Source organism: Balaenoptera borealis, assembly GCF_965194805.1.
Source record: "Balaenoptera borealis genome assembly, chromosome: 14".
Taxonomy (NCBI): Eukaryota; Metazoa; Chordata; class Mammalia; order Artiodactyla; family Balaenopteridae; genus Balaenoptera; species Balaenoptera borealis.
In genome coordinates, this window is record NC_138875.1 from 72,682,302 (window position 1) to 72,708,832 (window position 26,531).

General features: G+C 43.5%; 1 protein-coding gene across 4 annotated transcripts in view; it reads right to left on the bottom strand.

Moving 5' to 3' along the window:
- Positions 1–932: 932 nt before the first annotated feature.
- CORO1C (coronin 1C) overlaps positions 933–26,531 on the bottom strand; it is an 80,803-nt gene continuing 55,204 nt past the window's right edge. For all 4 annotated transcript variants that reach the window (XM_082353396.1, XM_082353397.1, XM_082353398.1 and 1 more), the window contains 8 exons: positions 12,357–12,486; positions 9,269–9,450; positions 7,965–8,084; positions 7,002–7,106; positions 5,385–5,530; positions 3,335–3,392; positions 2,988–3,233; positions 933–1,891 (listed from right to left, as the gene is read on the bottom strand). In XM_082353396.1, coding sequence (XP_082209522.1) covers positions 1,772–1,891; positions 2,988–3,233; positions 3,335–3,392; positions 5,385–5,530; positions 7,002–7,106; positions 7,965–8,084; positions 9,269–9,450; positions 12,357–12,486 — 1,107 coding nt within the window. In that variant the 3' untranslated portion in view covers positions 933–1,771. The remainder of the gene's footprint in view (positions 1,892–2,987; positions 3,234–3,334; positions 3,393–5,384; positions 5,531–7,001; positions 7,107–7,964; positions 8,085–9,268; positions 9,451–12,356; positions 12,487–26,531) is intronic.

A 26,531-nucleotide genomic window follows, 5' to 3' on the forward strand; every position in this document is an offset into this window, starting at 1 on the left:
ATCCCAGGACTGGTAAAGAACACGGTACCTTCTTTTCTACTCAGACACAAGGACAGCTCGACCATGCAGCCCAACCCACCGACGCCACACTCTGCCCTCAGCCTGGGTCCCCGCACACAGACGCTTCCAGGCGGTCCCGAACCGTCCCCACGCCAGCAAGAGCACGTGCAAGCGCCCCCACCATGGTCCTAATGCATGACACGATTCCCGTTCCACCACAGACACTCAGCCCTTCCAAAGCAGAGGCTCCTTAAATCTTGTTTCTCAAGCACGCACTCTGAGAAAATGGAAATGGAAAGAAGTCCCAGCTAACCCGGGAGTGGGGCAGGCCAGGGGAGCTCAGTGTCTGGCCGGGGGCTGCGTAGTCTCTGTGCTCGGACCCAGCCACGGTGCAGCTGCAGCGGGGCGCGGGGGAGTTTGTGAAGAGGGTGCGCAGGGACCAGCTGCATCATCAAAGCTACAGCAGACGTCTGCTTCCTTCTCGACCCTCCTCCCCAGTCTCAATATTCAACAGCACCCTCTGGCCTCAGCTTAGCAGAATGCAGTTAGCACCGAAAGGCAGGAGGAGGGAGGGACGGCCGGGGGAGCCCTGAGAGAGGGGGCTGCATACAGGAGGGAGAAGAAAGGGCAGGAGCTCCAGGGCTGTGGGGGACCCGTCTAGCACAGCGAGGGGGCAGCACGGGACGCGCGGGAAAGCAGAGGATCACGCGGGGCGAACACTTCCCTCCAGGTCCCCTAGTCTGTCCCACCCCATCCCAGGGTACTCGGGAGCCAGGCAAGCTGCTGAAAGGGACAAGAAGGAACACCTCACAGCACGTGTGGCTCCTCGTCCTGGACACCCTTGTCAAGTACTGACCAAAACTTGGAACATGACGTTAAAGTGATGAAGCTAATAGATTCTATGTGTGTAACAAAACCGCAGAAACACATGCTAGTTTAGGTTCGATTATAATCATCTGAAGCACAGGATAACCAAGAAGCAAAATTCCATTCTGGTACAACCACCCAATTTCTAGAAAAGAGAAAGGAAACGATTTGATATGAGCTTTTTTTTTTGATCAGAAGACTCAATGGAAAGGGAGGGGTGGGAATATGAATCCACATGATTTTTCAAGTCTTCCTTTTGTACAGTCATTAAGATGACCAGGTTTGTGCTGCAAAGAAGCCAGCACAGTGCGGCTACTGCTCTGATTGTTCTCAGATGAATGTTTATACAAAATAATATCTTCATTTAGTTTATAAACATACACAGTGCTGTCCCTTTCAAATTAAGGAGAAAAAAAACCCCCACACACAAATACTGCAAAGTAGCAAAATACAAAGAAAAAAAAAGCTACTTTTGGTTTTGGCAACATTAAAAAAAAAAAGAAATATAAAAAGCAATGTGGCATTGGTCCCTGTTTGTAAAAAAAAAAAAAAAAAAAAAAAGGTACTTGGGCAGGACACTGAATCAGAATTGGTTGGTTTTCTAAAATTCAGAATATCTGGGATTTTCAAAGTAGCACTTTTGTCTTTTAGAAGTTCACAAGTCACATAACACTTAAAACATCAAAAAAAGCTTTCTGGTAAAAAGCTCAGCTTTTAAATCACATTTTGTTTCTGCAAATTTGGGAGACGAGTTGAGTCCTTACTGGAATGTGGCCTATCGCTGGTCGACAGATCTGAAATGTCTCCAAGTGGCAGTGCCTCCCTTTCGCCCTCCCTGGGACCACACCAACTACCAGCCACGAGCGCGCGTTCTTGCTCCGTCTGCGGGGTGGGGGGTGGACCTTCAGGCTGCTATCTTCGCCATCTGCTGTTCTAACTTGGAAATACGCTCATCTTGATTGCAGATTGTGTCTTTTATAGATTTGATCTCTTTCAAAATCTCATCCAATTTGGCTTCATTTTGCTAAGGAAACAAAAAAAGAGGGGAGGGAAGAGGGTGACTAAAAAGCAGCAACGTTCAGCACAGGTAGGATGTACGGGGTATAACTGTGACCTTCCATTTTGGAAGTGGCAGGCTGCAGCAGCCAGGCCGAGCCTTTTAGGAATGCCAGGAATGCTGGCTGGGCCAACTGGCACCCACAGCAAAGCAACAGTGTTTCACGGCTCCTGGCCCCACCTGTGCCCCGAGCTGGACGGAGACTCCTGGGACACAACTAAACTGCAGGAAGAGACTGATCCCTGCAAGGCTGCCCGTATCCCAACCACCCCGATCAGCCAACTCCAGCAGGAGTATCTTCTATGTGACCACGGTGACAGGTGACCCTCTAGAGGCTACTGAGCTCCTATCAGCTCCTAGAAAGGTCCTCGGGAACTACATCCCTTGCCCTGCCTGCTCCTCTAAAGAGCCTGAGCTTCTCCCTCGTGGAGCTGATTCTTCTGCAGGAAACCCTGCAGTCCCCAGAGCTGTGGTGCCTCGTGTGGCTTGCTCGGTCACAGCCAAAACACTAGCTCCTGAGGGCACTTTGCCTCTTGTTTCTGCCACCTCCACATCGACAATTCCCGGCCCCTCCTGGCCCCCAGAACTCCATTCTACAGCCTGCCGACGCCAGCCCCCTCTCCTCCCTGGCTCAACCCTGCTCTCCCGTGGCCACAGGGGTCTTCACTGTCAGCCTCTGGTCTCCATCACTCCCCTGAAACAATTCTTGCCAAGATGCCCAAGATCATCTCTGCCTCTAAGTTCCACTCACTCCAGATCCTTCTGTCACTCAGACACTTAGCAACTTCTAAAATCTCTCACCACTCCCTCCTTCCTGGGACCTCATCTTCCCGGCATCGGTAACAGACTGACTTCTATCCTGGTCATCATAAAAAAGAGAGCTAAAGGAGTCAAACTCATAAATGTCACGTGATCAAGGTGGTTCCTACAAACAGTGCCCGTTACCATTACTGAACCCCATCCGTGCAGCGGGGACAGTGCTCGCAGATGCCCAGGCTGGCAGGCGTGTTCGGGAGGGCCAGGCCGAGCCAGCCCAGCACGCCCCAGGCCCTGCGGTCCTTACCACGCCGGCCGCATCTGCGTTCTTCTTGGGGACGCTGATCAGGTCACACTTCTTGTTTGCCGTGGGCTTGCTGTCCAGAATGTTCTTCTTGACCACCTTGAGGTCCCTGTTTTTGCCGGGAATGTATCCGTGCTTCAGGGAGATGAGGAGCGGATCTGCATTCCTCCCCTCGAACCACTCTTCCGCCTCCAGCGCCGCTTCGGGCCCCGCCGTGTCAGGGTACAAGTCATCCTGGAAAAGGTCAGACTACACGAGACACAGTGGAGAAATCCACAGGTAAGGAAGAGAGCTCTGGGATTTTTAAAATATTTTTAAAACATGGATTGCCTAGACAACTGGGCACTTACCTTCCTGGGGACAGTCATGATAATAGGCTCACACTTTCTCTCGTGAAGTTTGAAGAATCTTCAAAGGAGAAATAAAGGCAAAGTTGCATTAAGTGAAACAGGAGGCCAAGTAACAGGCTTAATAATTCACTCGTACATTCTGTGTTTGCCCATCACCTCATCTGACGCATCCTGTGGAGCAGGTAGAATTCAGCGTTCCCATTTCACAGAGGAGAAAATAGAAGCTGAGAGTAGCTATGCTAGGGAACGGCGGATAGGAGACACGAACAGAGGCCTATGCGTTATGGTGACAGTCAAGTTCCAATTACCTGGGGGCAAATCAACTGTGGGGAAATGATTAACACCACCGACAATGAACCGCTTATGAGAAAATTACCAAGTCAGAAGACAATTACCAAGGCAGAAGACAATGGACACCCATGTCTCAGAGAGTACCTATGACCTGGATGCCACGTCTTCTGCCAACGTGAAGTGGCTGAACATTCGTAAGTGTAAATAGGATTTTTAAAAAGGAAACGAAAACAATCCTAGGAATTAAATGGTGGCATCCGAGCAAACCACATCATGCATAACACTCAAGAAAAATCTGGAATTATCCAGGGTGTGGGAAGAGTAGGAAGACCAAGCCCAAAACCTGTGCAGTCGGCTCAGTGGTGGGAAGGCTGGCCTGGGCTGGATGGCCAGCTCCACCCCCCACACCTGGGCATGTGCCCACCTGACCCAGCCTTGAGCTCCTCATCCACATGGTGGGTAAGCCAGCACCCGCCTCACAGCATGGGTATGAAGAGAAAGGGGATCCTGGCCGTGTGATTAGCACAGCGCCCAACACGTAACCAACGCCCCAGAAATACTGAGTAAACAGGAGGCGTCCTGAATGACTTCCTTATACAGTCATCCCTCGGTATCTGCGGGGGATGGGTTCCAGGACCTGCCGCGGACACCAAAATCTGCGGGTGCTCAAGTCCCTTACATAACATGGCACAGCATTTTATACTCTAAGTCATTCTAGATTACTTACAATACCCAGTACAACGTAAATGCTATGTAAACAGTTGTAAACACAAAGTAAATGCTACGTAAATGGTTTCCCATGCGCCACAAATTCAAGTTTTGCTTTTTGGAACTTTCTGGAACTTTTGTTTCCAAATATGCTCAATCCTTGGATTTGGAACTCGCAAATACAAAGGGCCGACTACGTCTTTTAAACTTTTAGATGACAGTAAAATAAATGTGTTCCCAAATCCTGAATGTAATTTTGAAGTTCAGATTCAATCTGTTTTGAACCACATTTTGATTAGTTTGATTTAAACCACAATTTAGAATTATCTGTGACAGCTTTCCTTCATTATTCTAGCTATAGAGTTGAAGGTATTATTAAAAAAAAAAAACAAAACTGTGCAATGATTAATATAAAAAAAAGGGCTCATAAAATTTCTTCTATTTTTAAAGACATAAGTGTCAATTATTTGTGTGACCAGGTCAGCACACTTAGAAAAATGTCCATATAAACGCAGTGTTATAAAAACTCCACAGAGCAGTCCAGAGAGGCAGAAGTTACAACACACAGCTGAGCTTCCTAAGCCAAGCTAACCTAACACCCGCTGTGGATCTTTGTTTCTCTAGTTTTGGATCTGTGGGCTCCACAACCCGGTTCGGAACCTGGCTGGCCCCTCTGCAGGGCAGGAAAACCATCCCTCATTTCCATCCCAGGGACAGGCTCTTCCTGGTTGCCTCCCAGGGGACGCTGGCCACAGCCGCAGCCTGAAGACAAGCGACGATGGTTTCACTACTTAAATCAGGGTGTGATACGCCCCAATGAAGCCTCTTAACCGCTGCATTTCAAGTTTATCATCTGAAGGATGGGGAAGGCACAGCTGGATTAAATGATTTTGAAGGGTTTCTTCTTGCTCTCAAACTCCACGTTTCTAAGAACGGGCAGGAAACAAGATACTAATTCTACGATTCTACTGCACACACACAGGTAGAAAGACTCAGGTGCGGACACGAACGGCGTAAGCAGGCTGAACACTTTCCGATACCGATTCTTTACCTGGCAATCTCACATTTGTTGACATCGAGTCCCCTCTTGGGCATGTAACCCATCCCCCTCTGAGGCTCCTTGCTGCTGAATGTGTTGAGGTAGTGGACATATGGGGATTCGTCCGTGATCTCAAAATAGCGGATACTGCTGTCGCCCTATAAGAAATCGGAGACAGGTTTGTGTTTCACGTTAGCCGGAATATCTGGCTTAGGTGGGTGTCTCTCTCCTCTATACCCCCAGCACTGACTGGGACTCCGCTACGCTGGCTGACCTTTGCTCCCCTTCGGAGGCCTGCCTCGAGCACATGATGGCTTCTCTTCCTGGCAGAGCAAGCCCTCGCCTATGCAAGGCTAGCAGCCTCCTCCGCCTCCTCCTAAAGTTTCTGACTTGCCTGCACTGAGTCTGGCACCAAGTCAGAGTTGGAGCGGAAAGGTTAACACCTCCGCCCAACAACTGCGCGGCAACAAACAAACAAACAAACAGAAGACCAAGAGGGCCTAGCGGGCAATTACTGATTTTTCAGCATTCCTCCATGGGCACAGACCTGAGGGCACTAACACCAGACAATCGGATAATAAGAAGTAAGAGTTTTCTAATGAAGAGACATTAGTTTTAGTGAGTAACCTTTAACTTCAGACAAGAATGCTATCCCATTACAAGGTGTCAAGTTCTGTGATAATCTGGCTTAGAATGGTCAGATTTTTTTGAAGACCTGAAGCATGTGCTAGCCTCTCTCAGTGTAAATAACTGTCACACAGTTACATGAACCTGAACAATGAAGGCAATCCTGCCTGAGGGGAGAGACGTGTGTGTAAGAAGTGATAAATAGCTAGGCAGTACTCTGCCCTAACAACCCTCTCCTTTCTCATATTTCCATTTGTTTCAATGATGTAACTATCTAAAGCAATGGAAGACAAGCTAATCATACACTATTTGCTTTCTACATACTCACAGTAACTTTCCACCCAGTGTTAGTAACATCTGGGTAACAATGCAGTCTGTGGCAGCTGTTAACATCGCAAGCAAAATGACTTTCAAGGAAACAGACAAGATCTCAGTTTCTAAATAACTGACCTATAAAAATGTCAAGCAGGTCTGCAGCCCACTCCATCAACTGTGAACAGCAGTAAAACACCCCCAGCTTCATCCCCAGCAAGGGACTATCTGACAGGTTTGGGGAAGGGAAACACATCAACAGCTCCATTTGTATTAATTCATTTATTTCAACTACAAAAATTCTAAGGGAAATTGAGCCTACAGAAGAATAAGGAATACTGAGGTCTTTACCTTCTAAAATGAAGTAACAGTAATGATAATAAAGCTACCAACACTTTAGTTAGGCAGAAATCATCAGGCAGCAGGAAGGTGTCCTGAGTTCAGTGTGGGGTCTTCTTGTAACAACTGTCACCTCCTGACACTTGAGTCAGGCCATGTAATTGTTAAGGCCTGGGCCTTAACACTGAACTCCAGGAGCGAGAACCCTCTGGAGAGTCTCTGAGGCCCTCAAAAGCTTGTACCCACGGAGCACTATTCTCTATACAATTGCTCATCTACTAAATCTCTGAAGGATAAACTTTTCTTCCTACAGGATTAAATTTAAGATCAAACAGCAAAATTACTGTTTACCTTTCCACATAAGTAAATGATACTGGTGTCAGGGTCATAGAAAGGTAGCAACACCCCATTGCTAGTGTCCATTTCATGAAGAGCAATTGGTTCCTCCATATTTTTCTGGGAAAAAAAAAAATACACACACACACACATTTTTAAAAGGTGAATTTTTATAAGATGATACATTTTTCATCCCTAATTAAGTTAGCCATTTCCCTAAAATAATGAAAGTTTAAACAATGCACATATGATATTCATACATGTAATTACCAATAGGAATACTAGATGAGATCCAACTCACTGAAAATTGTGTTGATTTGGCAACATAATTAATGCACACATCAGTGTGATCCCATGACAGAGATGAGAGCCTATCTCCTTTGTGACTGCTTTCTTTTTCAAAAGTACTTTTTTCTTATTACAAAAATAAACTCATGTTCTTTTAAAAATTAGAAGGTACAAGGAAAAACATAAAAATCATCCCATATTCTGTAATCCCACGGTCCAGTGGGGGGTAGAAACAATTACCATTTTGGCCTATTTCCTTCCAACATAGAAGCACACAAAGATTGGGATCATACCATATATGCAGTTCAGTACGTTTTTCCCACTTGTGCTGTCATGAACATTTTCCCAAGCATGACTATTTTGATTTAGACATTTGATCATGTTCTTTAGGAAATATTTTAACTAAGTTTAGAACTTATTTCCCAAGTCTAAAACACTGGATTCTTCACGCATTCTTTCTAAAATCTACAGTCAACATAGACTCCTTGGGAGTATCAAGAATGCATTTTTAAAATACATTCAGCAGTAAGTCTCCAGTGAGGATGAGAACTTCACATCCAACTTAAGACAAGCAGGAGTTCAGCAAACGACACTGAGAACCCTATCATCTACTGACCAACCCAAAGGCCCGCTCAGAGAAGAGAAAGCTCGAGGCTGGGGAAGGGGTGGCAGGGCTGGGAAGGGGCGTACCGGGTTCCAGAGGGCCAGCTGCCGCTCGCTCATGCGGCTGAAACCAGTGGTAAAGACGTTGCCGTCAGCCAGAAAGATGGCCCTCATGGGTCGGGCTCCTTCATGTGCTTTCTCCTTCTCCTGGGCGAGAGAGCAAAGAGGCAGCTTACACAGTCAGACTGCAGGAAGGAAAAGTGGGGGAGAGCGGGGGCTCAGACAGTGAACCCCGCCACCCCACATGCCACTCACGTCAAAGGTGTGTGTGTGTGCGTGTGCGTGTGCACATACGTGCACGAGCGTGTCAGTACTGGCCACCTCCCCTCCCTGAAGGAGGAGGAAACAAAGCGACACCAAGGGATCTGGCCAAGGCCCCTCGGCTGGTGAGCGAGCAATCGCGCCAGGTCTGGACTGAAAGGCCGCAGTCCTTCCACCAGCCCCTGCCACCAACCCAAGTCCAGGCTCTGCAAAAACAAAACGCACGAAACGGCTCTGCCAAGCCTTTGTTTCTCAAGAGTATGATAATAACCTGAAGGTGGATAGTCACTACAGCATCTAGCAATTTCATAGGACAGAAGTCGAGTCTGGCTAACCCGTTCCTTAGCCTCATCTCTTCAGCGGGAGCCCACCAGCCCCACACCTTGGAAGGTTCTAGTGGAGAAAGCATGGGGTACGGGGCCTTGATAAGCACCAGCCATGCCTGTCACCCGACTCTTGAAAAGTATCACCGGCCAAGAGCCGCCTTCTCAGAGAAGGGCCGTGACGAGGCACAGAGTGGGGTGAAAGTGAGGCACCTCTGGATTCAACACCTGCTGTGCCAACCTGACTAAAGGCCCGAGTGCCCATCTTTTGCCGTGATGTGTGATTCTGTGGAGGCCCAGCTCAGGTGGCAGAAACGGGGACGCTGAGCTGTGCAGAGAACCCGTGGCGTCTTGTCAGGCCCTTTAAAGACCGACTGGGGAGCAGGCGAGGGAATCAACAGATCCATCTGCAGTCTTAAGCCAGCATGCAGTAAACTCTGTGGGTTAGCTGCTCTAGACTTGCACATTCTTAAGCAAACTGATAAAAAAAACTTTGTTTCTTTGTGAGAAACGGTCGCCAAGTGAGAGGGAAGGCTTGGGTAAAAGCTAGAAATGCACAGCTCTGGAGAGAAGGGCAACTGGGAGACAGAAGCCTGGCCGAGACCTTTCTGATTCAGTTTGGCGTCTGCACACAGCAAGGGTCCACGGACTGGCAGTCCCAGCCCCTGCAGTCTGCCTTAAAACGCAGAAAGTTCTCACTCCCTAAAGCGCTACACATACTAGGGCTTTTGTCCTAAGAATACTTACAGCAACAATCTCCTGTTTCCTAGGATCGATTACTCTCACTTTCTTGTCTTTGGAGGCTGTGCAGATCAGACTGCCGTTCTGGTTCCAGCTCACGTTGTAAATCATGTCCGAATGTATATCGTCCAGGTTTAGAAGGGCTTCCCCGGTCCCCACGTTCCAGATGATGATGGTGTTATCACAGCCTGAAAGCAAGCAGAACCACACCCCTCAGGGATGAGAAACGCCTGCACAACAACACATTTGTGAAAAATATCGATACAGATACAGGGAGGATGAACACACCTATGTATTGAAATGGAGATGCTAATTATAAGAAGCCTTACTTACTGGCAGTCAAAAACTGATGTGACCAAGAAAAAAAGAAATTTGTGTAAAAGAAACACATTAAAGGAAAAATACAGCTTGTGAAGTTTGGGCTCATGTGAAACAAACAAAAACACCAACCAAACAAACAAAAACAAAGAACAACAGGAAAATAGAACCCTATGTTTTTTTTAAGAGTTAACTGGGCTGGTGGACCCTGAGTGATCTTAAGTTTCCTTTTCTAGTAAAACAAGCATCAGAACGAATACAGCTTCTTTCCTTTCCAGAGGAACTAAAAATAAAGGGTTTAAATGGTGGTTTAGGAGGCTCAAGACAAAGACTGGACAGCAGGTTATTCCCATCAACCATGCTGTTGAGACAGGGTCTTGCACAAAAGCATGTAAATTACAAGTGAAGGGAAATGCCTAGCCATCTGCTCACAGCAGATCTTTATCTTTAAGAGCCGAGAAAAATAGGCCAAGACTGGCCTGATTTGAGAAGCACAAACTGTCGTCAAGTAGGCACGTGAATTCAGAACCTGATCCGCAAAGAGGCCACAGGTCCACTGAGCCACAGCCCCTCAGCTCTTCAGCTCCATCCTCCCTTCCCTCCAGGCTCGGCCCCAAGTCCCTGAGGCCCCTTTAAAAAGAGGCACCATTTGCTGCTTCCAGGACATTAGCTCAAGGATGAAGCAAAATAAGGGATGGACATCCTGAAGATGGATTCTTGTCAATAAGCCAATTCTGCAAGCACTTAGAAGAATTAGCCACTAATAACCAGGACACCTAAGTTACCTAGGGTCAGAAATAGGAAATGGGTGAAAAAAACTGTACGACTGACAGTATGAAAAGTTGGAGCTAAACTCTGCGATGGAGATTTGACCCATCCTCTGCCTCGTTCATCATAGGCAAATGAGTAACTTCAGCCACTGTGGATGGATCACATAGTCTTAAACTATGCAAAACTATGCACAACGCTGCAATCAACCATTCTCTGCGTGTAAAAGGGAGACTGGGCTCAGTCTGCTGATGATACCCTAGATTTGACCTCGATGAGGCGGGCAGTAGGGTATTTTCCATGAGGGAATTCCACCTTTGGAATTGTTTTCTCTCCTTATCAGACTGAGGTTCTGAGTAGAACACTGGAAGGCTTCCCAGTTATAGTCAATTGTGATTTTAAAACAGAGAGTCTTGGGCTTCCCTGGTGGCGCAGTGGTTGAGAATCTGCCTGCTAATGCAGGGGACGCGGGTTCGAGCCCTGATCTGGGAAGATCCCACATGCCACGGAGCAATGAAGCCCGTGAGCCACAACTACTGAGCCTGCGCGTCTGGAGCCTGTGCTCCGCAACAAGAGAGGCCGCGATGGTGAGAGGCCCGCGCACCGCGATGAGGAGTGGCCCCCGCTTGCCGCAACTGGAGAAAGCCCTCGCACAGAAACGAAGACCCAACACACCCAAAAATAAAAATTAATTAATTAATTAATTAAAAAAAAAAAGTCTTACTTTTTTTTTTTTTAAGTAGTTCTTGGTTTCAATAGGTACCAGGCATTAGATTTTTAACTCACTATGTCACATATACCTTTCATACCCAGTTAAAAACTGAACTGCTCCTCTCCTTTTTACTGGTGAGGAGAAAGATCTTTAAAATTCTACCACTAACATTAGCACTGCTTTTTTTATAAGCCAATCTTATTAAGGCATAGTTTGCATGCAATACAATGCACCCATTTGAAGTATACATTGGTTAAGTTTTGATACATGTACATATGCATGTAGCCATCATCACAGTCAAGATCAACATTACCATCACCCCACAAAGCTCCTTCCTGTCCTTTGTATTGCTTCTATAAAAGCAGATAACATCTCAGATTTTAGACAAAGAAAAAGATTTCTTTAAGATGAAACTTGGAAACTACACAAGTGGGAAACCAATAGGAACACTAGGACTTGGTCACAAGGGTTCACTGCAGTGCTGTTTAACAGTGAAAAATCGGAAACAACCTCAATGTCCAAAAATAGGGGACTGACTAAATAAACAGAGGTATTCAGACAATGGACTATTAATGGAGTCATTAAAAATATCATACAACATGTAATGGCACCTGAAAAGGACCACAGTGTACCAGCAAGTGCAGAAAGCAGGTCACATGTAAAGTGTCTGAACCCATCTTTGTATGTAAAATTGTTTATGGGCACAGAAATATCTCTGGAAAGAAACATCAAAAGGGTAATAATGCTGTTTCCTCCGGGTGGTGGGACTGTAAATGAGTTTTCTTCTCTCCCGTTTGTTTCTATGTATCTCCACAGTGTACACGGACTGCAAGTGCAAGGAGAAAGGTGAAAGTATTTTTTAAAAGGAAGGAGGGTATTTGACGAACAGGATCACCCCAAAGTTGGCGGCAACACCAAAGCTGGAACCCAGGGCTCCTGGCTCCCACTCGGGCTCCTTCTACTACATCAGAAATAACTACAACTGAGGGCCATGGAGGCACGGAGGGCCCCAGCAGGAACCACGACTCTGCTGAAATGTGATTATATAAGTAAGCATGTGTCTGTTCCTAATTCTAGGCAGGAAGTCCACAGCTTCCACTGGCTTTGCCCAAGTGGCCTCGACACACACACATGCACACGGGTGCCGGGGAAGTCCCACATTTAGGCACCCTGTCGTGGGTTCCAATGACCTGCTTCACAACTGCCAGCACAGTCAGCACGCGTCTGCTGCTCCCTCCACACAGAGGCCGCAAGAAGCGAGGGCAAGGGGAAAGCAGAGGCCAGCTCGGCTCCTACCTGCACTGAGAAGCACGTTGCGGGCCGTCGGGTGCCAGGCCACGATGCCGACTCTCTTTGAGTGGCCTTCTAAAATGACCACGGGCTCAGTCAGGGAAAGGGTGAGTCCGTTTTCTGGGATCTGCCATACCTGTTGGCAAAGGAAGAAAGGTCATCCACATGAAAGCGGTCGGCTTCTGTTACCACATTTACTGTGACCATCCAGTGTGAAGCCTTGCTCTGCATAAACAGAACATACAGTGGTCTTTGGATGAAAGGCAGAATGTGGTGAAACACGTACAGCTGTTTTTCAAATGCAGTACGAGAGCAAAGAGCAGAATATCCCTAAGGTCTAAAAATGTTAGACCTCTCTGCTTTTATTTACTGTTAGTAGAGATCTTATTTTAAATTCCCTGTTAAGTTCAAAACTCTCCAGTTAGAAGCATACCAAAAAATTGAAAGAAAAATACAAAATGACTGAAGCACCCATGAAGAGACGCGTTGGAGTGAAAACCCCTAGCTAAGTCCATGATTCTTGAGGGGAAAGCAAACTCCATCCACCAAACCTTCTTGGGGGGTGGCGCAGTTTTTCAAACATCATATTTTCTATAATTTTACATTGAGAAAATGAAAAGATACCTAATAGCTTTGTAACATGTACTAAAGAAATCTTCTTACAAAAGAAAAACATTAATTGGACTTCATCAAAATTTAAAACTTTTGTGTTTCAAAGAACACTATCAAGAAAGTGACAAGACAACCCACAGAATGAGAGAAAATAATTTGCAAGTCATATATCTATCCGAAAAGGGAATTTTATCTAGACTATTTAAAGAACTCTTACAACTCAACAATAAAAGGAAAATAACCAAATTTTTTAAATGAGCAAGGAATCTAGATGTTTCTTCAAAGAAGATATATGAACAGCAAAAAAACACATGAAGAGCTCCCCAACATTATTAGCCGTCAGGGAAGTGCACATCGAAACCACAAGAAAATATCACTTCATATCCACTAGGAGTTTGGAATCAAAAAGACAGATAACAACAAGCATTGGCAAGGGTATAGAGAATTCAGAGCCCTCATACACTGCTGGTGGGAATGAAAAACAGTGCAGCCGCTTTGGGCAACAGTTTGGAAGTTCCTCAAATGATCAAACAGAGTTACCTATGACCCAGCAATTCCACTCCTAGGTACCTACCCAAGAGAAATGAAAATATATGTCCACACTAAAACCTGTACACAAATTTTGTAGCAGCATTATTCATAACAGCCAAAAGGTGGAAACAACCCAAATGTCCAGCAACTGATAAATGGATACACAAAATGTGATACGTGAAGGAATATATGACCACAGAAAGGGATTAAGTACTGACACACGCTACAACATGGATGAAGCTTGATAATGTTAGGTTAAGTAAAGAAGCCAGTGAGGACAGTCCACATATTGTAGGATTCATGTATATGAGATGTCCAGAAAGGAAAATCTATAGAGACAGAGAATAGATTAGTGGTTGCTTAGTGCTGGGGGTGGGGGAGGGGTGCAATAGGTAAAGAATATGGGGTTTCTTTCTTTGTGGGGGGTTCTTTTTGAGGTGGTGAAAACATTCTAAAATTGTCTGTGGTGATGGTGGTACATATCTATGAATATACTAAAGACCACTGAATTGTACACTTTAAATGGGTAAGCTGTATGTGAATTATACCTCAATAAAGCTGTTAAAACCAGATATTAAGTAACATTTAAATGTTTGTGAACAGGCTAAAGTTTAAAACAATTATCTTCTTCTGTATGAAGATTAAAGTGAGTAAATCTTCTACCAAAAAAGATCTTATGGAACTAGTTCATAACAAATTTAGAACTTGCCAGTGGGAAAAAATCATACTCAACAGTAGAACAAGTGAGAAACAGAATTTTCCTTTGTTGGGGATTTTTAAGGAGGAGACAAACAACTGTCTGTTTTCAGCTGCTTGGTGGAAGGCAGAGTCTGAATTAGGAGTGGTTAAGGTTCAGCTCGGTTCTGTTGTCCTGAAAAAAATCAGAACAAAAATGTTGCCAGTCTGAGGACTGCAGGAAAGTCGTGAATTAAATGATCGTTCATAAACCTGCCTTCTGAGGGCATAAGTTTACGACGTCACCTAATTTCCCCTGCACGCTCATCATTCAGCAGATTTTAAACACGGCAGATATGAACAAGCATGGAAGGCAAAGGGAACCTACCTTGCCTCCCGCAGCCCCTCACCCAGACCACTGCCTCTCTCCACCAACATAACAGACTCTGAGTGTGGGCATCTGTTACCCTCCAGAGCTATCTGTTTGCTTTCACCTATTTTTATTCAAGGGTTTATGCACAGTAAAACAGCTTCCACGTTGAACTTGGCTATTTGAATGTAAAGCAGGACTGAAACTGTGAATAGAAGGAACAGAAAACAACTACTGGTTTAATCAAAGCACGAAGTCGGCAGAGAAACAATTATGAAACGAGACTTCAGAGACTCAACAGGAAATGCATTTTGCAAGATGAATTCCGGCTCAGGCTTAGGACGGAAAGCGTGGTAATTCCACCTGCCGTCTCCAGGGGGCACTGTGACCACGGGCTGCTGGGTTTTCCCACAAGGATCGTAAAACCTTCACTGCCTGAATGACGGAGATTAAGCAGTGCGTTTTCTAAATCCCTAATGAGGCGTGGAGTGATGGGAGGCTTTGGATATAAGCAGCATTTCCTGTCTTAAACATGAGAGCTCATAATGGGACTTCATCTTTTCCTTTCTCTAGCTTCTTCATCCATCTTTTCCTTGGATGGCGAGGAGATGTTCATGATGGAACAAAACGTTTATTATATAATTTTAAAAATGAGGAAACTCTCTGTCCCTTTCTTTATCTCACTTTTGGCAGGTTCCATGGTTCCCTCAACGAGGCTTATGTATTTCATCCAGGCACCTAACCCATCTCACTACCTCGGTTACTCACTTGTGCAGCACTTTTCTTGAGTAGCCACCGTAATGCAGGCCCATCACCAGGCAAGTGGGGAAGGACAACTAAACCCAGGTCCCGCTCTCGAAGGGTTTACGGTCTAACAAAGCAGAGCTGTCTATGAAGCCGAAAGTCAAAAAGACAGCAAAGACAAGCAGATGGATGGAGCATAGGCTCTGGAGCCAAACGGACCCTGGTTCAAATCCTGCCCGGGCCTTTTACTGTGATGGTCCTGGGCAAACAGTTCAACATCACTGCACAGGGAAGCATCAGTATCTGTGCTTCCTAGGGCTGCTGTGAGGACTGAGTTAAGAAAGTCCTGGAATAGTGCCTGGCACACAGTCAGTGCCCCCAGTACGGTGCAGGGGTGAAGAATATCCTGATTCTGCTATGTATCAGCTGTATAACCTTGGGGACATTCACCTATCTGGGCCTTGAGTTTCCTCGTCAATAAAATGGGAATAATAATGAACCTGCCTTCACTGGGGTTGTCTGGTGACCAATGTGGTAACATGAATCTAAAGCACTTAGATGGGACTTCCGTGGTGGTGCAGTGATTAAGAATCCGCTTGCCAATGCAGGGGACACGGGTTCAATTCCGGGAAGATCCCACATGCCGTGGAGCAGCTAAGCCCACGCACCACAACTACTGAGCCTGTGCTCTAGAGCCCGCGAGCCACAACTACTGAAGCCTGCGTGCCTAGAGCCCGTGCTCTGCAACAAGAGAAGCCACCGTAATGAGAAGCCCGCGAACCACAACGAAGAGTAGCCCCCAATCGCCGCAACTAGAGAAAGCCTGCATGCAGGAACGAAGACCCAAAACAGCCATAAATAAATAAATAAATAAATTTATAAAGAAAAAAAAGAGATGGAAGGGGAGAAGGCAGGAAGGAAATCAAGGATCCAGTTTCAAAATAAAAAACAGATGCAGAGAACAATTTTCTAAAGAGCTGATGCTCCAAAGAGGCTGGCTGAGGGGCTGACAGGGAAAAGTCACCAGAGTAAGAAAGATAACAACAGCATGAGGATTCCCAGAGGCAGGGGAGAGTGACCAGAAAAGCCTGTACGATGAAACGCAAAGACAGTGGCACTCCGGCCTCTGTGGGGAGAAAGGCGGCCTGTGGGGAAGGGCCGGCACATCTGTAAGTCCTTCCACACGAAGCAGACACAGCCCTGCTTCGGGCCTGCTGGCCCTGCTCGCAGGCCTGTCGGTACGCGCCTCTCTGCCCTCTGTAGGACTCTCTGCTGCAGCCGGCAACGGCCTTCCAGTTTGGACTGGAGAGGTTGCAGAAGTCCCATTCAGTCTCTGTTTAGTTTTCTTGTGCATAACCTGGGATGCAGCCTGGTGTGGTGGAAAGGATGCTGGCCTGGAGCATCAGAAGACACGGTCTCCACCAGAGCTGGGACACTCACTGGATGTGTCAGCACTAAGAAGGGGCCTCACTTCCGGGAGCCTCGATTTCCTCGTTCCATACGGGGGACAGCAGCGGCTCTGCTCCTCAGGGGTAAATGCAAAGGTCAAATGAGCTGATACATTCTGCACCCCCAAGCACTACCCGAATGTGAACTACTGCAAATGGGGTGACCTTTGACAAAACTGTCACCCCCTGGGCCTGTGTTTCCTGAGTGGTAAAATGGGACACACTCCTGCCTCACTGTGCTGTTAACAATGGTTAAATATAATCACCACATAAAGGCTTAAAACAGTGCTTGGCAAAAAAAGGATCTACTATATGTTCATGATTATTTTTCTTGCTGGAACTGTGACCCCTATGACCCCAACATGTAATTTTAAGTCTGGACAGCAGGATTCTATGGAATGAAATTAATTTGTCTTCAAATTAATTCAGCCCTGTACCCAACTGCAGGGCTGTTTATATCCAAGATATCATATGTGTGAAAGCTCCAGTTCATGCCCGGGCCAATTAGCACAAATGAGATCGGCTCTGATTTCCAGGCTGGTCCGTCAGCTTCTCTCTGTTCCATGGCTGCGGCTAGGACTCTCATACCACTTGGCTCTTCCAAAAACATATGCAGTGAGTAGAGAGGAAAAGTGGCATCAAACACCCTCTGCTGTGCCCTGAGTGGGCATCTCAGCACGGCAGCACTACAAGCTATCCCCTCTCCTCCTGATTTTTTTCTTTTCTTTTCGTTTCTTTTTTTTAAAATAACACTGTGTATTCCTGGAATTTTCTACGTGGACAACACATTACTATGGCAATGTTTTGTCTTGTTTTGCTTTGAAAGAAAGGAAAAAAACCATAATTAGTCTCTAGGGCTTCCAGATGAAAAAGTGAATCAATCGGTGAAAACCCAACATGGTTCTGGAAAAAACAACTTTAAGCATCCATTCAGGAATGACTATATCACTGGCATCCTTTTCCCATGTGAATTTCTAAATATGGAAAAAGGACAGCTCAAGAGAACAGTTCTAACAAGAAAAAAAGCGAGGAAAGTTAAGAAACGTGGGTTTCTCTCAAGTAATCATTTTAAAGTACATTTATTTGATAGTTTTATTTCTCAAACACAGCGCAAATTTAAAGCAAACACAAAGTGTTTCCAGACACTGCCTCCCTGTTTTAATCACCCATCGTGAACTTGCTACCAGGTTAGGCACTAGAGTTACAGCAATAAAAAGGGCTATTCCCCCAAAAAGCCGCATTTTTAAAATGTAGGGAAAACCAATTCCAAAGGCAGAATGAAGGAAAGAGCTGATCTAAAGAGACAGGGAGAGTCTGAGATTCTGCAGCAGCTGCAGAGCAGCAAACCCCCTGCAGAAGCCACTGATCCAACACCCCAAGGGGCAGGACGCAGAGAGTCAGGACATTCCTAAATGAACCATGACGCTGAGAACAACACTGGTTTTGAGAAAATCAAGAAGTGAGAGTTGGGTTCCGACGTGCCAAGGTTATAATATCCACTTGGCCAATGGCCCAGATGCAATCTGTACAGAATGGAAATAACAAGAAGTCCTGCTGAACGACTGAGTAGGACCAGAGTCCTGGGGAATGCGCTCCCATCACCAGCCACATCACTTCTACCTTTATTTCAAGGCAAAAAGTGCAATAGGAAAATTTACAACAGAAGCAAAAATGGGTAAAATAGGGAGTTTATCTTTGTTGATTTCCACAGGAGTTTAAGACTGATTTGAGAAAAGGGAAAAGTGTCCATTTAAACTTCATCATTTGGGACCAATCAGAACATCTAGGTAAAGGCAAATAAGACGCTCCTCCTGCAAGATCTTTCCCTCTCCTAGACTCTGGAAGAACCAGTCAGGCAGCGCCACTGTCTGAATTCGCCAGTTTTTGCATCTGTGTTTGCAGATAAGGGACAGTGTTGAATCAACATCATTCCCTAAACTTACCTTGCCTGCTCTTTTATTTCATTTTATTTATTTATTTATTTTTGGCCGCACCACTCAGCTTGTGGGATCTTAGTTCCCTCACCAGGGATTGAACCCGGGCCCTCAGCAGTGAAAGCGCAGAGTCCTAACCACTGGTCCGCCAGGGAATTCCCCTTGGCTGCCCTTTGTATTATTTAAACACTGTTATTTTCTGAGAGCTAAAATTTTCCCAAGTAAAATACTTAACAGCTACAATCTTTGAAACTCTCTGTGAGGAGAGATAGAGAAAAGAACTCACAGTACCAAAAGTCTGGAAAACCTAGGAGCAGAGTACAGTTTCTGGGAAGAGGGTTTATATCATTGCTATCTGCTCATACAAAACACCACTTCAAAAGTAGTACACCAGGACTTCCCTGGCGGTCCAGTGGTTAAGACTCCGTGCGTCCACCGCAGGGGGCACAGGTCCGATCCCTGGTTGGGGAACTAAGATCCCACACCACATGCCAAGCAACGCGGCCAAACAACAGAAAAAAAAAAAAAAGGTAGTACACCAAAGGCAAACCATGCCAATATAATTTACTTTTCGTCTGCTTAAAGAAGCCATCTCTAAAAGATGGATGAATGTACCATAAGGCTGGCATTCCCTCTCTAAAACTGCAATCAATGTAACATGACTGCCACAGAATCAATTCTCACACAGTGAATAAATCACTGCTTAAATGCAGAGGACATAATGGAATTATACTATAAATTCAAAAAGTGTTTTTTTTTAATTAAGATAATCATTTTACAGTTCATTTGATAAATTGGTTCTACTGTGTTTTTTTCTACTAAATTATTTGCTAAAGATATTCTTACTACCATGAATCCACTATAAGTATATATCAAAACTCACTGTAAAAAACAGTAACTCATTATACTTCCTTGATCCTCTCAATTGGCTTGTTTATTTCATTTAATTTTTTAAGCATGTAAGGCAACGGAGGCTGAGAGCATTTAAGTGACCTGGGCTTATCTGAGCATCCTTTCTCTACTGGAGCTGGGCCTTGATATCCATCTACACTTGCAGGTCCTGGGCTATTATTACCAGGAGGCTACACTTGGGAAACTACAGAGAACTTTTCTGCTTTTTTTTTTTTTTTTTTAATTAATAATGTTGCTGTTTGAAATCATTTGATTTGTTGTACACTGGTCTTTCATCTTCAGCAGAACAAAGGGGAAAATGAGGTATTAAGAAGCAGGTGGGGAGAGGGCATACAGCAGAAGCAATAAGAACTACAATTCTGCAGCCTGTGGAAGGAAAAACCACATTCACAGAAAGACAGACAAAATGAAAAGGCAGAGGACTTCATACCAGATGAGGGAACAAGATAAAACCCCAGAAAAACAACTAAATGAAGTGGAGATAGGCAACCTTCCAGAAAAAGAATTCAGAATAATGATAGTGAACATGATCCAGGACCTTGGAAAAAGAATGCAGGCAAAGATCAAGAAGATACAAGAAATGTTTAACAAAGACCTAGAAGAATTAAAGAACAAACATCTAGAAGAATTAAAGAACAAACACACAGATATGAACAATATAATAACTGAAATGAAAAATACACTAGAAGGAATCAATAGCAGAACAACTGAGGCAGAAGAACAGATAAGTGATCTGGAAGACAGAATGGTGGAATTGACTGCCATGGAACAGAATAAAGAAAAAAGAATGAAAAGAAATGAAGACAGCCTACGAGACCTCTGGGACAACATTAAATGCAACAACATTCGCATTATAGGGGTCCCAGAAGGAGAAGAGAGAGAGAAAGGACCAGAGAAAATATTTGAAGAGATTATAGTCGAAAACTTCCCTAATGTGGGAAAGGAAATAGCCACCCAAGTCCAGGAAGCACAGAGTCCCAGGCAGGAGAAACCCAAGGAAAAACACGCCGAGACACATAGTAATCAAATTGACAAAAATTATTGAAAACAACAAGGGAAAAATGACAAATAACACACAAGGGAACTCTCATAAGGTTAACAGGTGATTTCTCAGCAGAAACTCTACAAGCCAGAAGGGGGTGGCATGATATATTTAAAGTGATGAAAGGGAAGAACCTACAACCAAGATTACTCTACCTGGCAAGGATCTCATTCAGATTTGACGGAGAAATCAAAAGCTTTACAGACAAGCAAAAGCTAAGAGAATTCAGCACCACCAAACCAGCTCTACAACAAATGCTAAAGGAACTTCTCTAAGTGGGAAACACGAGAGAAGAAAAGGATCTACAAAAACAAACCCATAACAATTAAGAAAATGGTAATAGGAACATACATATCGATAATTACCTTAAACGTGAATGGATTAAATGCTCCAACCAAAAGATGTAGGCTCGCTGAATGGATACAAATACAAGACCCATATATATGTTGTCTACAACAGACCTACTTCAGACCTAGGGACACATACAGACTGAAAGTGAGGGAATGGAAAAAGATATTCCATGCAAATGGAAATCAAAAGAAAGCTGGAGTAGCAATACTCATTATCAGATAAAATAGACTTTAAAATAAAGAATGTTACAAGAAACAAGGAAGGACACTACGTAATGCTCAAAGGATCAATCCAAGAAGAAGATATAACAATTATAAATATATATGCACCCAACATAGGAGCACCTCAAGACATAAGGCAACTGCTAACAGATATAAAAGAGGAAATTGACAGTAACACAATAAGTGGGGGACTTTAACACTTCACTTACACCAATGGACAGATCATCCAGACAGAAAATTAATAAGGAAACACAAGCTTTAAATGACACAACAGACCAGATAGATTTAATTGATATTTATAGGACATTCCATCCAAAAACAGCAGATTACACGTTCTTCTCAAGTGCACACGGAACATTCTCCAGGATAGATTAGATCACATCTTGGGTCACAAATCAAGCCTCAGTAAATTTAAGAAAACTGAAATCATATCAAGCATCTTTTCCAACCACAACACTATGAGATTAGAAATCAATTACAGGGGGCTTCCCTGGTGGCACAGTGGTTGAGAATCTGCCTGCCAATGCAGCGGACACAGATTCGAGCCCTGGTCTGGGAAGATCCCACATGCCGCGGAGCAACTGGGCCCGTGAGCCACAACGACTGAGCCTGCGTGTCTGGAGCCTGTGCTCTGCAACAAGGGAGGCCGCGATAGTGAGAGGCCTGCGCACCGCGATGAAGAGTGGCCCCCGCTTGCCGCAACTAGAGAAAGCCCTCGCACAGCAACGAAGACCCAACACAGCCAAAAATAAATAAATAAATAAATAAATAAATAAATAAATAAATAAATTTTAAAAACATCTTTAAAAAAATCGATTACAGGGAAAAAAACGTAAAAAACACAAACACGTGGAAGCTAAACAATACGTTACTAAATAACCAAGAGATCACTGAAGAAATCAAAGAGGAAATCAAAGAATACCTAGAGACAAATGACAACGAAAACACAATGATCCAAAACCTATGGGATGCAGCAAAAGCAGTTCTAAGAGGGAAGTTTACAGCAATACAATCCTACCTCAAGAAACAAAAAAAATCTCAAATAAACAATCTAAACTTACACCTAAAGGAGCTAGAGAAAGAAGAACAAACAAAACCCAAAGTTAGCAGAAGGAAAGAAATCATAAAAATCACAGCAGAAATAAATGAAATAGAAACAAAGAAAACAATAGCAAAGATCAATAAAACTAAAAGCTGGTTCTTTGAGAAGATAAACAAAACTGATAAACCATTAGCCAGACTCATCAAGAAAAAGAGGGAGAGGACTCCTATCAAAAAAATTAGAAATGAAAAAGGAGAAGTTACAACAGACACCACAGAAATACAAAGCATCATAAGAGACTACGACAAGCAACTCTATGCCAATAAAATGGACAACCTGGAAGAAATGCACAAATTCTTAGAAAGGTATAACCTTCCAAGACTGAACCAGGAAGAAGTAGGAAATATGAACAGACCAATCACAAGTAATGAAATTGAAACTGTGATTAAAAATCTTCCAACAAACAAAAGTCCAGGACCAGATGGCTTCACAGGTGAATTCTATCAAATATTTAGAGAAGAGCTAACACCCATCCTTCTCAAACTCTTCCAAAAAATTGCAGAGGAAGGTACACTCCCAAACTCATTCTGTGAGGCCACCATCACCTTGATACCAAAACCAGACAAAGATACTACAAACAACGAAAATTACAGACCAATATCACTGATGAATATAGATGCAAAAATCCTCAACAAAATACTAGCAAACAGAATCCAACAACACATTAAAAGGATCATACACCATGATCAAGTGGGGTTTATCCCAGGAATGCAAGGATTCTTCAATATACGCAAATCAATCAATGTGATATACCATATTAACAAATTGAAGGAGAAAAACCGTATGATCATCTCAATAGATGTAGAAAAAGCTTTTGACAAAATTCAACACCCATTTATGATAAAAACTCTCCAGAGAAAAGGGAACCCTCTTGCACTGTTGGTGGGAATGTAAATTGATACAGCCACTATGAAGAACAGTATGGAGCTTCCTTAAAAAACTAAAAATAGAACTACCATACGACCCAGCAATCCCACTACTGGGAATATACCCTGGGAAAACCATAATTCAAAAAGTCACATACCACAATGTTCACTGCAGCTCCATTTACAATAGCCAGGACATGGAAGCAACCTAAGTGTCCATCAACAGATGAATGGATAAAGATGTGGCACATATATACAATGGAATATTACTCAGCCATAAAAAGAAACGAAATTGAGTTATTTGCAGTGAGGTGGGCTGTCATACAGAGTGAAGTCAGTCAGAAAGAGAAAAACAAATACCATATGCTAACACATATATATGGAATCTTAAAAAAAAAAAAGTTGCTGAAGAACCTAGGGGCAGGACAGGAATAAAGACACAGACATAGAGAATGGACTTGAGGACACAGGGAGTGGGAAGGGTAAGCTGGGATGAAGTGAGAGAGTGGCATGGACATATATACACTACCAGATGTAAAACAGATAGCTAGTGGGAAGCAGCCGCATAGCACAGGGAGATCAGCTCGGTGCTCTGTGACCACCTACAGGGGTGGGATAGGGAGAGTGGGAGGGAGACGTAAAAGAGGGAGGAGATATGGTGATATATGTATACGTATAGCTGATTCACTTTGTTATAAAGCAGAAACTAACACACCATTGTAAAGCAATTATACTCTAATAACGATGTTAAAAAAAATAATAATAATATTAAAAAAAACTCTCCAGAAAGTGGGCAGAGAGGGAACCTACCTCAACATAATAAAGGCCATATATGACAAACCCACAGCAAACATCATTCTCAATGGTGAAAAACTGAAAGCATTTCCTCTAAGATCAGGAACAAGACAAGAATGTCCACTCTCGCCACTATTATTCAACATAGTTTTGGAAGTCCTAGCCACGGCAATCAGAGAAGAAAAAGAAATAAAAGGAATAAAAATTGGAAAAGAAGAATTAAAACTGCCACTGTTTGCAAATGACATGATACTACACATAGAGAATCCTAAAGGTGCCACCAGAGAACTACTAGAGCTAATCAATGAATCTGGTAAAGTTGCAGGATACAAAATTAATGCACAGAAATCTCCTGCATTCCTATACACTAACAACGAAAGATCAGGAAGAGAAATGAAGGAAACAATCCATTCACCATTGCAACAAAAAGAATAAAAACCTAGGAATAAACCTACGTAAGGAGGTAAAAGACCTATACTCAGAAAACTATAAGACACTGATGAAAGAAATCAAAGATGACACAAACAGATGGAGAGATATACCATGTTCTTGGATTCCAAGAATCAATATTGTGAAAATGACTATACTACCCAAAGCAATCTACAGATTCAATGCAATCCCTATCAAATTACCAATGGCATTTTTTTACAGAACTAGAACAAAAAAAATCTTAAAATTTGTATGGAGACACAAAAGACCCTGAATAGCCAAAGCAGTCTTGAGGGAAAAAAACAGAGCTGGAGGAATCAGACTCCCTGACTTCAGACTATATTACAAAGCTACAGTAATCAAGACAATATGGTACGGGCACAAAAACAGAAATATAGATCAATGGAACAGGATAGAAAGCCCAGAGATAAGCCCATGCACCTATGGTCAACTAATCTATGACAAAGGAGGCAGCAAGGATATACCATGGAGAAAAGATAGTCTCTTCAATAAGTGGTGCTGGGAAAACTCGACAGTTACATGTAAAAGAATGAAATTAGAACACTCCCTAACACCATACACAAATATAAACTCAAAATGGATTAGAGACCTAAATGTAAGACTGGACACTATAAAACTCTTAGAGGAAAACATAGGAAGAACACTCTTTAACATAAATCACAGAAAGATCTTTTTTGATCCACCTCCTAGAGTAATGGAAATAAAAACAAAAATAAACAAATGGGACCTAATGAAACTTCAAAGTTTTTGCAAAGCAAAGGAAACTACAAACAAGACGAAAAGACAACCCTCAGAATGGGTGAAAATATTTGCAAACGAATCAACGGACAAAGAATTAATCTCCAAAATACATAAACAGCTCATGCAGCTCAATATTAAAAAAAACAAACAACCCAATCAGAAAATGGGCAGAAGACCTAAATAGACATTTCTCCAAAGAAGACATACAGATGGCCAAGAAGCACATGAAAAGCTGCTCAACATCACTAATTATTAGAGAAATGCAAATCAAAACTACAATGAGGTATCACCTCACACCAGTTAGAATGGGCATCATCAGAAAATCTACAAACAACAAATGCTGGAGAGGGTGTGGAGAAAAGGGAACCCTCTTGCACTGTTGGTGGGAATGTAAATTGATATAGCCACTATGGAGAACAGTATGGCGGTTCCTTAAAAAGCTAAAAATAGAACTACCATATGACCCAGCAATCCCACTACTGGGCATATACCCAGAGAAAACCATAATTCAAACATACACATGCACCCCAATGTTCATTGCAGCACTATTTACAATAGCCAGGACATGGAATCAACCTAAATGCCCACCGACAGATGAATGGATAAAGAAGATGTGGTACGTATATACAATAGAATATTACTCAGCCATAAAAAGGAAGAAAATTGGGTCATTTGTAGAGACGTGGATGGACCTAGAGACTGTCATACAGAGTGAAGTAAGTCAGAAAGAGAAAAACAAATATCGTATATTAACGCATATATGTGGAACCTAGAAAAATGGTACAGATGAACTGGTTTGCAGGGCAGAAATAGAGACACAGATGTAGAGAACAAATGTAGGGACACCAAGCGGGGAAAGTGGCAGGGATGGGGGTGGTGGTGGGATGAATTGGGAGATTGGGATTGACATATATACACTAATATGTATAAAATAGATAACTAATAAGAACCTGCTGTATAAAAAATAAATAAAATTCAAAAATTATAAAAAAAAAGAAGCACGTGGGGTAGAAGGTCAAATACTTCTTTAAATTTTTTTTTCAACTGCTGAGTTGTTAAAGCATTTTGTAATTACCCCAATAATAATAACAAATGATTTGGGAGACATTAAGTGATTAAAATATCAGCACCATAGTTAAGGGAGTGAAAAAAAAACTAGGAGGAAGATTTATCCCAAAGCATTATTTAATTTACAAAATGTTCACTCTGGTAATACCAATAAAAGGGCAACATCAGAGGATTCTGGGACGATGGTGGTGTCAGTGGCAGCACAGTTTTGGGATCTTCCCAAGTCCCTCAAGAAAAACACAGAGGAGGCAGATAACAAAACAAAAACACAGGGATAATATATACACAAAACTAGGTGATAACCCAAATGCAAGTGTGT